The sequence below is a fragment of the Heterocephalus glaber genome, unplaced genomic scaffold (assembly GCF_053883595.1).
Source record: "Heterocephalus glaber isolate CG9 unplaced genomic scaffold, H.glaber_assembly_v1.0 deba00001577, whole genome shotgun sequence".
NCBI classification, from domain to species: domain Eukaryota; kingdom Metazoa; phylum Chordata; class Mammalia; order Rodentia; family Bathyergidae; genus Heterocephalus; species Heterocephalus glaber.
Window position 1 is genome coordinate 12,872,074 of NW_028258358.1, and position 13,556 is coordinate 12,885,629.

At 31.4% G+C, this 13,556-nt stretch overlaps 1 protein-coding gene across 22 annotated transcripts in view; it reads right to left on the reverse strand.

The window, feature by feature from the left end:
* The window catches only part of Mycbp2 (MYC binding protein 2), a 294,048-nt gene that overhangs the window by 84,307 nt on the left and 196,185 nt on the right, over positions 1 to 13,556 (reverse strand). For 12 of the 22 annotated variants that reach the window (XR_015443710.1, XM_087192942.1, XM_087192939.1 and 9 more), the window contains 2 exons: positions 12,044 to 12,199; positions 1,083 to 1,184 (listed from right to left, as the gene is read on the reverse strand). The exons of 4 other annotated variants lie outside the window; for them this stretch is intronic. Coding sequence is in view for 17 of the 18 variants with exons in the window: in XM_087192942.1 (XP_087049068.1) it covers positions 1,083 to 1,184; positions 12,044 to 12,199 (258 nt within the window). In the remaining variant the exon portion in view is untranslated. The remainder of the gene's footprint in view (positions 1 to 1,082; positions 1,185 to 12,043; positions 12,200 to 13,556) is intronic. 6 more of the 22 variants (XM_087192946.1, XM_087192949.1, XM_087192945.1 and 3 more) reach the window with 2 other exon arrangements.

Below are 13,556 nucleotides of genomic sequence, written 5' to 3' on the forward strand. Positions count from 1 at the left end.
TTATAATACAGTACCGCACTCTAATACGTCATAATATGTAATATATATATATATATAATGTTATGAGATGATACTATATGCTACTAGAGGTAATATATTCTACACAGTATATAGATCAGGTTATATAATCCTATTTAGTGTACTTTATAGAAATAAATAATAATAGCATACTATAGTAGTAATATTACAATACCAGTTGCACAAAGGAGACTAAATGATTTATTCACTTTTAAGAAAATTAATAATTACTTAAAAATATACAACACATTAGACATTAATGAAAAACTTTAAAAAATTTAAAATAGAAGATTTAAAAACTTTAATTAAATTTTACTTTAATATAAAATTTTATTATGCATCCATAGTAATAATGTAAAGAAAGATTTTTAAAATTTTCTAAAATTTTCAATTGTCAATATTTTAAAACATTTCTAAATTTAAAGTAAAACTAAGACACTAAGTACATACTATAAAGATTCATGCCAGACAGAAAATGTAGACCTGTATGTATATGCAGTCTGATAACTAAGTTAAAATAAAAAACTTAATACTCTAAGTGTTTCTCATAAAAATCTGAAACGGTAAAAATGAGTTTTACTTTACATAAAGTAAAATGAGTTTAAGACTAAACTGGTGTATCACATTAAATATATTTGTACAGATCACCATGTGCTTTATGTCTTACACATATGTCATCGTGGGCTCACTTTGGCAGCACATATACTAAAATTGGAACATATGTCATCTTGTTCTGATAATGAAGTTTTAAAATGGTTTCCTAAACTCCTCAAATTAGGCATTTTTCTACAAATCTATTTTACCTTCTAAGATTGCATAAAAGCTTAGAAGTAAACAAGAATATTATCTTACAAATATAACAAACATGCATACTAATTAGGATAATCTGTAATATAATCCTGAATGAGAATATTCTAAATTACCTCAAACACATAAAATTTTAAATAAAATGATAAACCTTAATTAACTGAAATGGGATGAAAATGATAGAGGTGAGCTAAAACTTCTTTGACACTTTCTTTGTACAATAAGAATGGCCCATCCATGTATGCATGTATACCCACCCTTCAGTTTGTGAGACAGAGATGAGAGAGCAGAGGCAGGCCCAGCTACACCAAAAGTTTTGTAAATGCGTTCACGAGAAGCAAGGTTGCGAGATGGAGATTCTACAGTGGAAAACATTGGCAAAGAAGCGGCACAGATTCAATGGAAAAAAAATTTAGCAGAGAACACAAGCAAAAACAAAACATTTCAAATGGTATGCAACTATGAACTCTTAATAATAGTTTACATTATGCTAAATTTTCAACAAGTTTATACAAAAGTAAAACTGAAAGCAAAGGATAAAAATATTAATGTAGATTAATATGTGCTAATTTGTCAAACTATGTTAAAAGTTAGAAAGGCTTATACCTCTGATAAATCAAATTTGAGAATGTCTTCTTAGACTAGTATTTTTTTAGCCCAGTTTTCTCTAATTTGTTGTTTATTTGTAAATAAAGATTTATAGATAAATTCTTATTTTTTAAATTGTGGAAGATAAAGAAATGTTACTTACAGTTTAACCTACTGTCATCTGGTCTTCTGAGTAGACCCATTATTTTTCCAGTATGTATCTCAGAATGGACCCACGTTAACATTTATGTATGTCAACTTCAGTAAAAAAATGTTAGTGCTAGCCACAATGTTCAATGTTTGTTTTGTAGATTCTGAGATACTAATTCTTATTTGTAAAGTCTTGTAACACAAAGCAAAGAAACTTACAACTTATTGGAAAATGTCAGATAATTATTGATTTATCATGCAGAAAATGAAGCACTTAATACTATATAACTTATCTTCTCTCAAAGAATTAATAGAACCTTTGAAATGTAGTCTTGTAAAAGCAGTAAGCTTAAAAAAAAACTGAATCTGAAAATAAAACTCACTGTATCGATGTCATGGCAGTTAAAACAAAATTAATTAGTTGAGTTTAAATAAATTTAGGCAATGACATAATTTTCTTGCTCATATTACTGAAATAAAAAACTAGCTGGGCTGGGGATTTAGCTCAGTGGTTCCAGCACCTGCCTCGCAAGCACAAAGTCCCGAGTTTGATCCCCAGTACCAAGAAACCCAAAATAACTAGCTATACCATATGCTTCTCTTACAATAATAAAAAAGTAAGTTGTCAAATGATTCATTATTATGGCCAATATTTTTTTAAATTCATTAAGTTTATTGGTACATTTTAGGTATACAATATGATGACATTCACCATTGGGAATTTGTACATTTACATGATATATCTTGGTTCTTATTTTTTCCCCCATTCCCCTGCCCTTCCTTCAACCCCTCAATTTCTCCCTATTTATAGAGACTTTGTTTCCGTTTTTTTCCTTTTCTCATATTTATTCCTTTCCCTATGGCCAATATTAAAGATAAATGACTCAAAAAGTCATTCAATGTAATATATTGAGTATGTATCATGTGTCAGATATTGTTCAAGGCAGAGGAGATACAATGATAAAAAGTCCTCGCTCTTATGGAACCTGTATTTAGGTGAAAGGAGAGATAGAATGCACAATATGTCTACATTAGGTGCTGATAAATTTGGAAGTCAGAAACATGCAGATGTTGGGCGGCATTCCTTCACTGGCTATGACCAGTTAGGAAGTTAGGCCTAGGGAAAGCCCTGGACATTCCTGGGAATGAAGACTAGATCAAGATACAGAAAAGTGACTAGTAATAAGCAGTGAGATAGGAACTACCCAGCATGGAAATGAATGTTGTCCTACGAAGAAAGAGAGATCAATCTTGTCAAATACTACTAGTAGATCAAATAAAATGGTAATTCGAGAACTGAGAGCTGATTTGGGAAGACAGAAGTAACAGAATGACCAGAGCAGGTTCTGTGGATGCAAACAAAAGCTTGGAAGCAACAGCTTGAAGAGAATAGGAAGAGTGGAAAGTGAGAGTGACATACATTCACAAACCCTCTTAATCTAAGTTAAAAAAATTAAAATTTTAATATTTTTGAGCATCTGGGCTACAGAGAAATTCTTATACTGCCTAAATCTTATATAATAAATACTCTGCACCTATCATTAAAAAATCAGTTAGAAGGTTGATATATTTTTTTTCTTCAAGAGACAAATTACAATGGTAGCAGCTTCTGAACTGAATTCAAATTGCCAGGGTCAGGATACAACAGACTGCTCAAATGCTAAAATGTGTGAGGCCCAGCCTTAGCAGGAGGATGTGGCAGCAGGAAATCTGAAGAATATCACCCTAATTGGAAGCACCCATTAACAAAATGTGAAAAACTCCAAAGACACTTGTAAAACAAGATGTTAGAGGCCTAAGAACAAACTCTTGGGAAATGGTCTTGAAATTTTTTTTCAATATACTACAAAGCTTAGGTATAATTCCTAGGTATGATTCAGAGTGATTAAAAAAAACCTTTTTTTAACATAAAAGTCTAAAAGAGATTACTATTAAATGATTAAAGAAATTAAGCTATGACTAGAAACAACATACTATAGATGAAATTACTTAACTTACCAACTACTTAACTCATCTACATAAAATTAATTCGTTTTGGGGATCATATAGTTAACTAGAGACAATAATATTAAAAACAATTAAAAATCGGGATGTTTTTCTTCTACTCATTTGAAATTGATGTTGTCTAATATTAAATTTCCCCTTTTAAGCAACACGGTTTTTAATGTGTCATTAATACTTTGTTTCCTTTGTTTTAGGTCTCAAGTTCTTGGATCACTTTATTTCCTAGTCACAAAATGAGTTTCACAGTAAACTCTACTTTTAAAAATCATTATATAGGTACTGAGGACAATAAAATAGTATAACTCTTCTTTTTACTAAGGAAAACATTCTCATTTGAATTCAACACAGTCAAATTGGTTTTACTGTGAATTATCAGGACCCTAACCTTACAGCTCAGACCACGAACTAGAAGGATCAAGACATCTGTCACCACCTGCAGGAGTATACAAAATTGCAGGTTCTGGGAATTTTAAAAGGGTATAAAATATTTTTGAGTGTCAAGTCAACAAGCAATAATTAGAAACATTAAGTTTCACCACTAGAAGTTAGTAATACACAGAGGCCTATAATAACAGGGCTGACTATTCATGGATTTTCATGTAAAATCCTACAAATATTGTACTTCAACAATGTCACCAGTATATGAAATAAAACTCAATACTTATTTTAGCTTACAGCACTCATTTTAGAAAACAATAAATTTTAGCATTAAGTTTAGCAATTCAATTTGTTGATTTATTATGTGCTACCATTAAGCTGTGGATTACCAATAATTTAATAAATCATTAGTAGGAAATTTTAAAAGAAATGAATATAGGAAATGAGAAAGAATATAATGCAAATTATTACATTAAATAATTATATTCAAGATGGTAGATGTCTAATAACACTTCAAATACTATTCTTATCAATACAGAGAAGAGGAATTAATATTGATAGGAACTGGCTTTTCAAAGAGCATTCCACTGGGATGCTACAAAGAACAGATGGAAATAATCTTCAGCATATAAATTTGCTTTTTGTGTTGTCTAATTTTCAATCTTGAGGAGGCAGCACACATTTTACAGTCTTAGTAAAACTATTAGATGCAACCCTAACAAAGAAATTTTAAAGAACTTGAAAAAGTTTATTAGTAAATCCTAATACATGTTTTGTTTGATACATTAGTTTTTACACATCTCATACTTTCTCTTCTTTCCTCAAACTGCCAATGCATTCTTTCCATGCTAACTCTGAGCTGATGATTGCTTCCTATTTTACTGAGAAAGCAAGCAAGCAAGAAGAACATGCTTTAACTCCCAATACCACTTGTTATTCTTTCTCCCATTCAACATATAAACCGCCTCTGCTTCGACTTACTCAGTCCTTCCACTTTGTACTAGATTTCACCCTCTTTCCCATAGAAGAACACTGTTCAGGCTACTCTCTCTGCTGTCCTGAAGAAAGATTTTTTTCTGTATTATATTAGATTATTCTAATTATAAAAAAATCTTGATTCTATTTTTTTCTCTATAAACAAACAAAACAAATACCTCTCCATAGCTTGCCCCTTCCCTCTTAGAACCACTAGTTTTTCCTTCCCTTGAGTGGGAAAATTTTGACAGATTTCGCAGTACTCACTATTTCTGATTCTCTTTTTCTTCTTTTGAACCCATTCTAATTAAGCTTTGGTATCCCACTCTATTGGAGTTGCTCTTTTCAACTGATCAGTGATCTCAACAATGCTAAATCCAAGGGCTCACTCTCAATTTTCATTTTATCTGACCTATCAGTAACACCTGATACAACTTATCACAATCTCCTTAAAATACTTTCTTACTCCAGAAATACCACACTTACTTATTTTTCTCATATATATGTCCACTTCTTAGTTTTTGGAGCCAATTTCTACACTTCTCCTTCACCTTTAAAGAATGACGTGCCCCACGGCTCAGTTTTTAAACTTCTCTTTTCTACCACTGCTTGTGGTTTTCAATCATCCATACAGCTTTAAGTATTACCTTTACATAAGCAATTATCAAATTATTCTGCTATAAGCCAAAGAACTAGCAACTTGATAGTTCTGCCTAGACATTTTCCCTCAACTCTGATAGTAAATAACGCAGTATCTATACCTCAAACTTAACACATCTGAGACAGACTGTTTGCTAATATGACCACAATTATTCCTATTGCTATATCCATGCTCCATTGCTGCAATTCTAATTCAGATGTAGAATCTTTTTCTCTACTCTTAATATAGGCTGGCCTTGTATCTTGCGTTGACCAACAGCAAATGGCAGACATAATGTGTCAGTTTCAACACATTGAAACTTTCACACGTCAGTTTCAACACTAAGCCTCAAGGATTTCTCAGAATCTTGTAACATCCATTCAGACAAATCCAGGTTAGCCTCATGAATGCTGAGACATTTGGCTCAACCATTCTTTTTATCCTGGGCAATGATGAGTCAAACTCCTAGGACAAAGCTGCCTAGTTATCCTACAGATAACTACAAGTGCACAAAGGAATTTAGTACCAAGACCAGAAAAACCATTCAGCTGAACTCAGCCTGATCTGCCAACTTACAGAATTGTGAGCCAAATAAACAGTGCTCATTATAAAACAAATTTTGGGGTATGTTATGCAACAGTAGCTCACCAATGTGATGCCCAAATAAACAATTGTTATTGCCCACCAAACCTGGTTCTCCTGAAGCTTTCATAAATGGAAACGATATTCTTCCAAATGTCTAAGCAAAACCCCTCAAATCACCCTTCTTCTCATTGCTTGTTTAGTATAAGCAAATTTCAGTGATTTCTAAGTATATGCAGTATTCTATAATTTGTGATTATCTCTGTAGCTACTACTCTGGGAAAGTTACTATAATTTCTTTCATGAATTAATAAAAAAGTCTCATAAACTGGCACCCTTGCAGTGCTTAGAATAGTGCCTAGCACATGAATGATGCTCAATAAATATTTGCTGATTCAGTGGATCTCTGTAACTTGCTCATGTTATTCTCACAGTTGGAATGCTTCTTTCACCTCCTTCCCTTATCCTATGCCTGATTCATATAAATACTATCTTTTTTACTAAATTAAAAAATTGATTAAAATATATGAAGTGTATGTATTAGTGGGGTTCAGTGTGATATTTCAATACACGTACACAATGTGCATATGTTTTTTTTACTTTTTGGTTCCCATAATATAGCATAAAGTTGATATTTAATAAAAGCAGGTGAATAAATTAAATATACCCAGCTGAAGAAAGATAGTACAATAAACACTAGCAAAAGAGGAGGTGGGGAAAGAGGGAGAGATATAAGGTCAAATCCAGTTAGGAGAATGAAACTAAACAAATGCACTAGGACACGATGAATTATAAACAACATCAGCATTCTCCTTGGTTTGAATTCCTAGGATGAAGCGAAGAGTCATGGAAAAATTGCTGTTGAGAAAGTACCAGAACCTGGGCCAAAGCTTTCATACTACTGAGAAGTGTATATACAAATTCAAGGCCAGAACTAAAATAAGGATTTGTAGAGAAGTTAGAGATGTTACAGCCAAAATTAAAATAAACATACTGGCAATTAGGACAGATGCTATAGCCCAGTGGCGGCAAATCTATGGCACACATGCTGTGGCAGGCTGTATCACTGAAAGCTCTAAAAGATTTGCCATTACTGCTATAGGCTCACGTATAATTTTTTTTGGCTGAATTTGAATATTTGGATGAAGGCTGATCTTATTTCCTAGAAGCTTTGTGGAAAATCATCATACAATTTTTCTTTAGAGCTGAAAAGGACCTTAGCAGGTTAATATCACAAAGCTACTTGAAAGGAGAACTACACTGAATTAGAGAGAATAAAACAGGTCTCCTTCCTAAATCAAGTGCTCTAACCACATTTCTTCACAGCAGGCAAAAAACAAACAAACTAACAAACAAACACACACAAATGATGTGCTATGATTATAATCCAGGATAGAAGTGATTTCTAATTCTTACCAACAAACCAGGTTTATATGCTGAGATTTATTATAAACATCTGAATACAGTCTAACTATTTTAAGAATTATGCTCAAAATAGTCACGTTATGCTCTTAAGGTCCCTTGTTGCTTTTGTTGTCTTTGCCTGCAATGAACTGTTTCTCTGTGATGCCCTTCTGCCATGTGCCATTCTGTCTTGCAGCCAGCCAACTATGGACTGAGACCTCGACGAACTGTAAGCCAAATAAACCTTTCCTCCTGTAACTGTGGGTGTTGGATATTTTGTCTCAGCAATGAGAACAAAGTAACTAAGACATAATTTCTTTGCTTTTTTTACAAGTACATGTTTGTGGTACACAAAGATCACATTCATTGTGGGGAATGGGTACATATACATAACACATGTCAATTCTTTTTTTTCCCCTTTGCCCTCTATCCTCTTTTTTAATTTTTAAAATTTAACAACACTCATTTTGGTCAGTATCAAATTCATTTATGTCCTAACCAAGTAAATTATAAATACAGATTAGTAGTCACGTTAACAGGCCAAAAAGCATAAAAACATTAATACAATTATACTAAATCAAGGTATAGTTTTAGATACAATGTACATACTGGATTTTCTTTTTTTTCCCCTATCTTCTTTTATTTTGTACTGTTTATATATTGAGCTTCTCGTATAAGAGAAACCATGACATATTCAAGCCCATGTCTCTGATTTACTTCCCTTAACATTATGGTCTCAAAATGCATCCATTTTCCTACAAAAGGCTTGAGTTTATTCTTTATGGAAGAGTAGTACTCCACTGTATATAAATATCACTTTTTATTTATTCATTCATTTGCTGATGGACATATAGGTTGGTTTCTAAATTTTGCTATTATGAATTGTGCTGCTTAAGCATGGGTATGCATGTAACATAATTAAAGCTAATAAGCAGTAGGAGGGAAAATTTGAGCTGAATATCCTTCTATGACTACATCTCTGCAAGTGAAGTGAATCAATAGTGCTTTGATATGTTAGTTATTCTAAATGTAAATAAAGTTCCATGCAGATAATGCATGGACTTTTTCTTTACATTTAACATTTTTCTGGTCCCATTTAAGAATGGGAGATATAAGTATAAAAGTAAAACTCTTATTGAAAGGTAATCTAGAGTTATATCTGAATTTAAATGTACTACATATTTTGACATATGTTGTACATTACATGTTTAAAATCTCTAGGAGAATAGTAAATTGTCTTAAGCATTATCATTTTTTCTACCAAAAAAATCTATTTTGCCTCTTGGCAATATTAAGTAATAAAATTTTAGTCATCTGAAACAGCTTTTCTGTTGGAAATATCTTGCTTAGAATCAAATCAGAATTAGATAAAATCCTATCACAGTATAGCTGGTTTTAATTATTAATTTAATAACAGAATTAAATCTTCTCTTCTTTGAAGATGTGCTCTAAATAAATATCAAAATATCTATCATTAGATTGTGAGAAACACATGATCTTAAATTGAAAAAGTTATAGTTGTAGCTATCTATAAATACTCCTTGAATGCCTAGGATATGTAAGGCATTGTCAGTACTGATGGGACATAAAACAACATTTTCAAAAAATGAGAAAAGATCATGAAAATATGGAGTGTAACATTCTTTTTCAAAAATATATTTTAAGAACGTAGTATTTTTAAAGCAGTCACACATCATTTCTCCACCAGACTGTACTAGAATCTTATTGCCAAAATGCTTACCAATTCCAAAAACTATATAACTAATTCTGAAATTAAAAAGTAATCATGGAATAGTAAAGAAAAATCTCAGGGCCAGGGATTTAGCTCAGTGGTTTTGCCGCCTGCTACACAAGCACAAAGACCCGAGTTTGATCCCTGGTACCAAAAAAAAAAAGAAAAATCTCTACGCACTCTTTGTTATCTCATGTCCTATGTATGTACTCACATACATGGCAAGACAAAGAAAATTAGTAACTTTTACCTCTGTAATTATTTTACTGTATTAGAGTAACAGCTGCAATAATTTATATGTAGAATAATTTTGATAACTTAAGAATTAGCAAATTAATGTTAGATTATTGTAAATTCCAAAGATTAGTTAAAAAAAAAACCCCTATGCTTCAGAGAAAAAAACCCCCAACAAGTTGCTAATAGTAATGATCATGAAAGTGTTAAAGTTAAAATATGGTCAGCCTGTGTGTGTATCTATATAATTTGTAACAGTTAACTGGGAACATGAGTTATAACATTTAACAAATCTTTTTCTCATTCAAACTACTGCAACATAAAAAAAATTAAACTATAAACTGGAAAAGTAATCTAAACAAAGCTATACTCTAGATGTTAGAACTATAAACGGAAATTTAAAATATATACTAAAGTACATATTTGACATTAATTATCTTAGCAAGGCTGAATATTAAAACATAGCCCTTGTGGTCACTAGTATTTAAATGTAAATGTTTAGTATATAGAGGTGACAGTATAAACAAAATTTTGTAAATATGATCATTTGCACATAATGCTTTATTTTAGTTTCACAAAAGTATAAGAAAAAATGATTTTCATTTTGTTAATCAGTATCAGAAAGTTCAGTATACATAAGCCAGCCTCTACAGTAAGGTGAAATGCTGGTGGGATCAATGTCAATGAAGTTCTGGAAAGAATATCTTATTCAGGGTATTTTAACAATGACCATTCTGCTACATTGATCTTTTCAAATATGGTGTAAGAAAATAATTCTAAATTGTTTTCCAAACATTAAAGCTATTGTTGAAATTCAATAAGTTTTATACTAAATACATTATGACTTGTTTCCTAAAATGTGGAAGCCAAATTTAAATGACACTATGCTGGAGCATAGAAAAAATGACTCATAAAACTGGTAACTGAGATCTATCTAGGCTGACTGAAAATGTGCTCAAGATTGGGAAGAAGAAGCAGTAATAGTACTAATATTATTCATATACAATATGCATAAAATTATATTGACACATGTCATTTGGAAATCTATTATCAACAGACTAATTTTATTATGGTCTTTATATTTTGTTTTGAAATATTTTATTAATTAAATTTAAAATAAAAATAGTAATTACACTTGTTTTTGTGAATAATTACAATGACATTTTAAGTGGAATAAAAAGGTCCTCACTCCTTATTTCTTTGTCTGTTGCTATGACATCATTAACAGAAGAATTTTTCTTTAAAAACTAAATCTAATGAATTTGAATTTTCTAATATGAATTTTCAGCCTATGTTTTTCCCTTTTGTTTTTTCCTTTGTCTTTACCTTTAAAATTTCCTACAACGTGGGTATATTTAAATGTAAAAAGTTTGTTGTTCCATAAAACTAATAAACTAAGTCTTCATTTTTCTTTCACCTGAAATAACGCTTACCATGGAAGGAAAAAAACTATTTCACACATGTGACACTAGTCAATTTTCTTGAAATTCTTCTCTTAAGAGACATTCAAGTTAATATAAGAATATACATGATGATAAGTTGGAAATTGATAGTACTTACATAGCCAAACTAATTACATCAATTCAACATATCTAATGGATAGTGCAAATCTAGAAAAGTTTACACTTTTGTATGATCTTTTCCTCAGGAAGATAATAATATAGTAATATATAACACCATTTGTTAATTATACATTACCTTGATTACAAACAAAACTACCTAACATTCTCTAAAGTAACCCTAATGACAGTTATCAAAACCTTTTGGAGAAAAACAGAGATAAATGTGAATATACTTTATCAAAACAAAGAGATCATGCATTTAAATCTAAACAATGGGTGTACATTCTGAGACTTCAACCAACTATCTCTAAATGTGTTTATACAGCAGTCAACATAAAAACCGAAAGTCAGGAGCATATTGTTGTCATACTGTTCTGACATGTTTAAGTGGAAGACTTAAGAGGTTATTAGGAAAAAAGAACACTTATCTCAGTGTAGCTTGTTTGGGTCTATTTCCCAAACCAGTATGAGTTACTATCATGGATAAAGGGCTAGAGCAATTTAGGAAGGTAGAACTGGAATCAAATGAGCAGTGGAAAGTATTAGGAATAAACAACAACAACAACAAAAATAGAAAGAAAGAAAGGAAATGACAACTCAAGAAAATTTGGAAACCTGTATTTCATAGCTATCAAAGTAACAAAAATTGAATGTAAAGCAATGAACTATAACTGATGGTTAGCATAGTCATCCATATAAAAAAAGTGAAATTAAAAATGTTTTCCTGTGTTTACTTAGAGTAGAATTAGAATAAAGTAAAAAAGTCACTTTAATACTTAATTTAAAAATGTGTGATTGAAAAACAAATGTCTTAGCTGCAGAACATCTTAGTTCAGACAGCTTAAATATTTCAAAAATATGGGAGGATAACATCCTACTTAAACCAGTCAGGTGAGCCAATAACTAGACTGATAACTCAGAACAAGGCTTCAGCTATGCTTGATGAGGAAGTAAGGCTGACAGACTTACTCTGAAGCTGAGGCTGCTGGAAGGAAAGGGGCTGTCCGAACACAAATGGGCTGTGGACTAGGGAAGAGGGAGGTTTTGCAGCTTGATCAAAGATGGAAGGAGCTGGGAGATTGGGCCGTGACTGAATGGAATTCAATATGGCACTCAGTTGGTCACCTGCAGTGGGCAAAACAGTGAAAACTACAACTTGTTACTCATTAAAAAAAATAATGGCAAAGTAAATGGTGCTTTATGACATTCAGATCAACTACACACTAAATAAAACTATGCCAATTCAGATATGTATGGAAGTTAGTGATCATAATCCTCAAATCAGGGATCAAATTTTGCATTCTGCATGCTGCTTTTCTTTTTTATCATGGAACCAGCAACCCACTTACTAAAACAGTGTATTTAAATTTACGTACATTTCCCATTATTTATGGGAGAAATAAGAATCTATAAACAAACTAAGTTGTTTCAATATTGTGCATGTATAAATAAAGATCTAAGTATTGTAAATGATGTCTTCCTCATGGTGCCCAACAATGACTAATAACAACCTGCCTCATCTGCAGTATATTTTATGAATGAAATAAGCATAGTATAGGTAGTTTTTCTTTAAAATGTAAAACTGCAGAGGATAAAGGGTAGGTTATTAACTCAGCAATATGATTACATTAAAGTTTTAAATCAATGCTTTCTTTTTTGGTTGTTTTTTTTTTTTTTGAGACAGGATCTCACTATCAGGCTGGCCTTGAGCTTGCAGCAATCCTCTTGCCTCAGCCTTCTGAGTACTGGGAATACAGGCACGTGCCACCACACCCAGCCCAATGCTTTCTTTCTTTTTCATTTAATCTTTTTCTTTTAATATTTCTCTACATGCTTGCTAATATTTGGTGTCAGCACTATTTTTATTGTAATTCTGATAGGTGTATAGTAGTATCTCACTGTAGTTTTAATTTGTATTTTCCTAATAGCTCATGATGTTGAACATCAAGTTAATATTGACAAAGAAACACTATTTTTTAAAAGGATAAAGTCTTTTGCTTGAATAAATATAAAAATCTCTGTTTTATAACAAAAATGAATATGTGCCATCTAATTTGAATAGTGTTTCAAGTATGAATTCTGACATTTTCCTTGTAATTTCAACACAAAGATATTAAAATATTTTTGAAAATATGAATTAATGTCATAAACTCCTTATTTGTGAGAACAGGTGATTTAGTTTAAATGATGCAGAAGAAGCAAACCACATGTTCATACTAAATGATACAAACAGTATCTTTCCAGTCATGTTTCCTAAATATAATAAGGTTTCATAAATAAAATTATCAACTGAAACACCAACTACTGATAGATTTATATGGAAATAACTATGTATGCAAGCTATACATTTTTAACAAATCAATGCTATAGATTACAGAAGGGATTTTTATAGATTATCAAGTATTTTGTTAAGTGTTATTTTAAGGAAAAACATTTTTGCAAGATAATTCCTTGATGTAGGGATTATAAAGAGTTAAAGAAA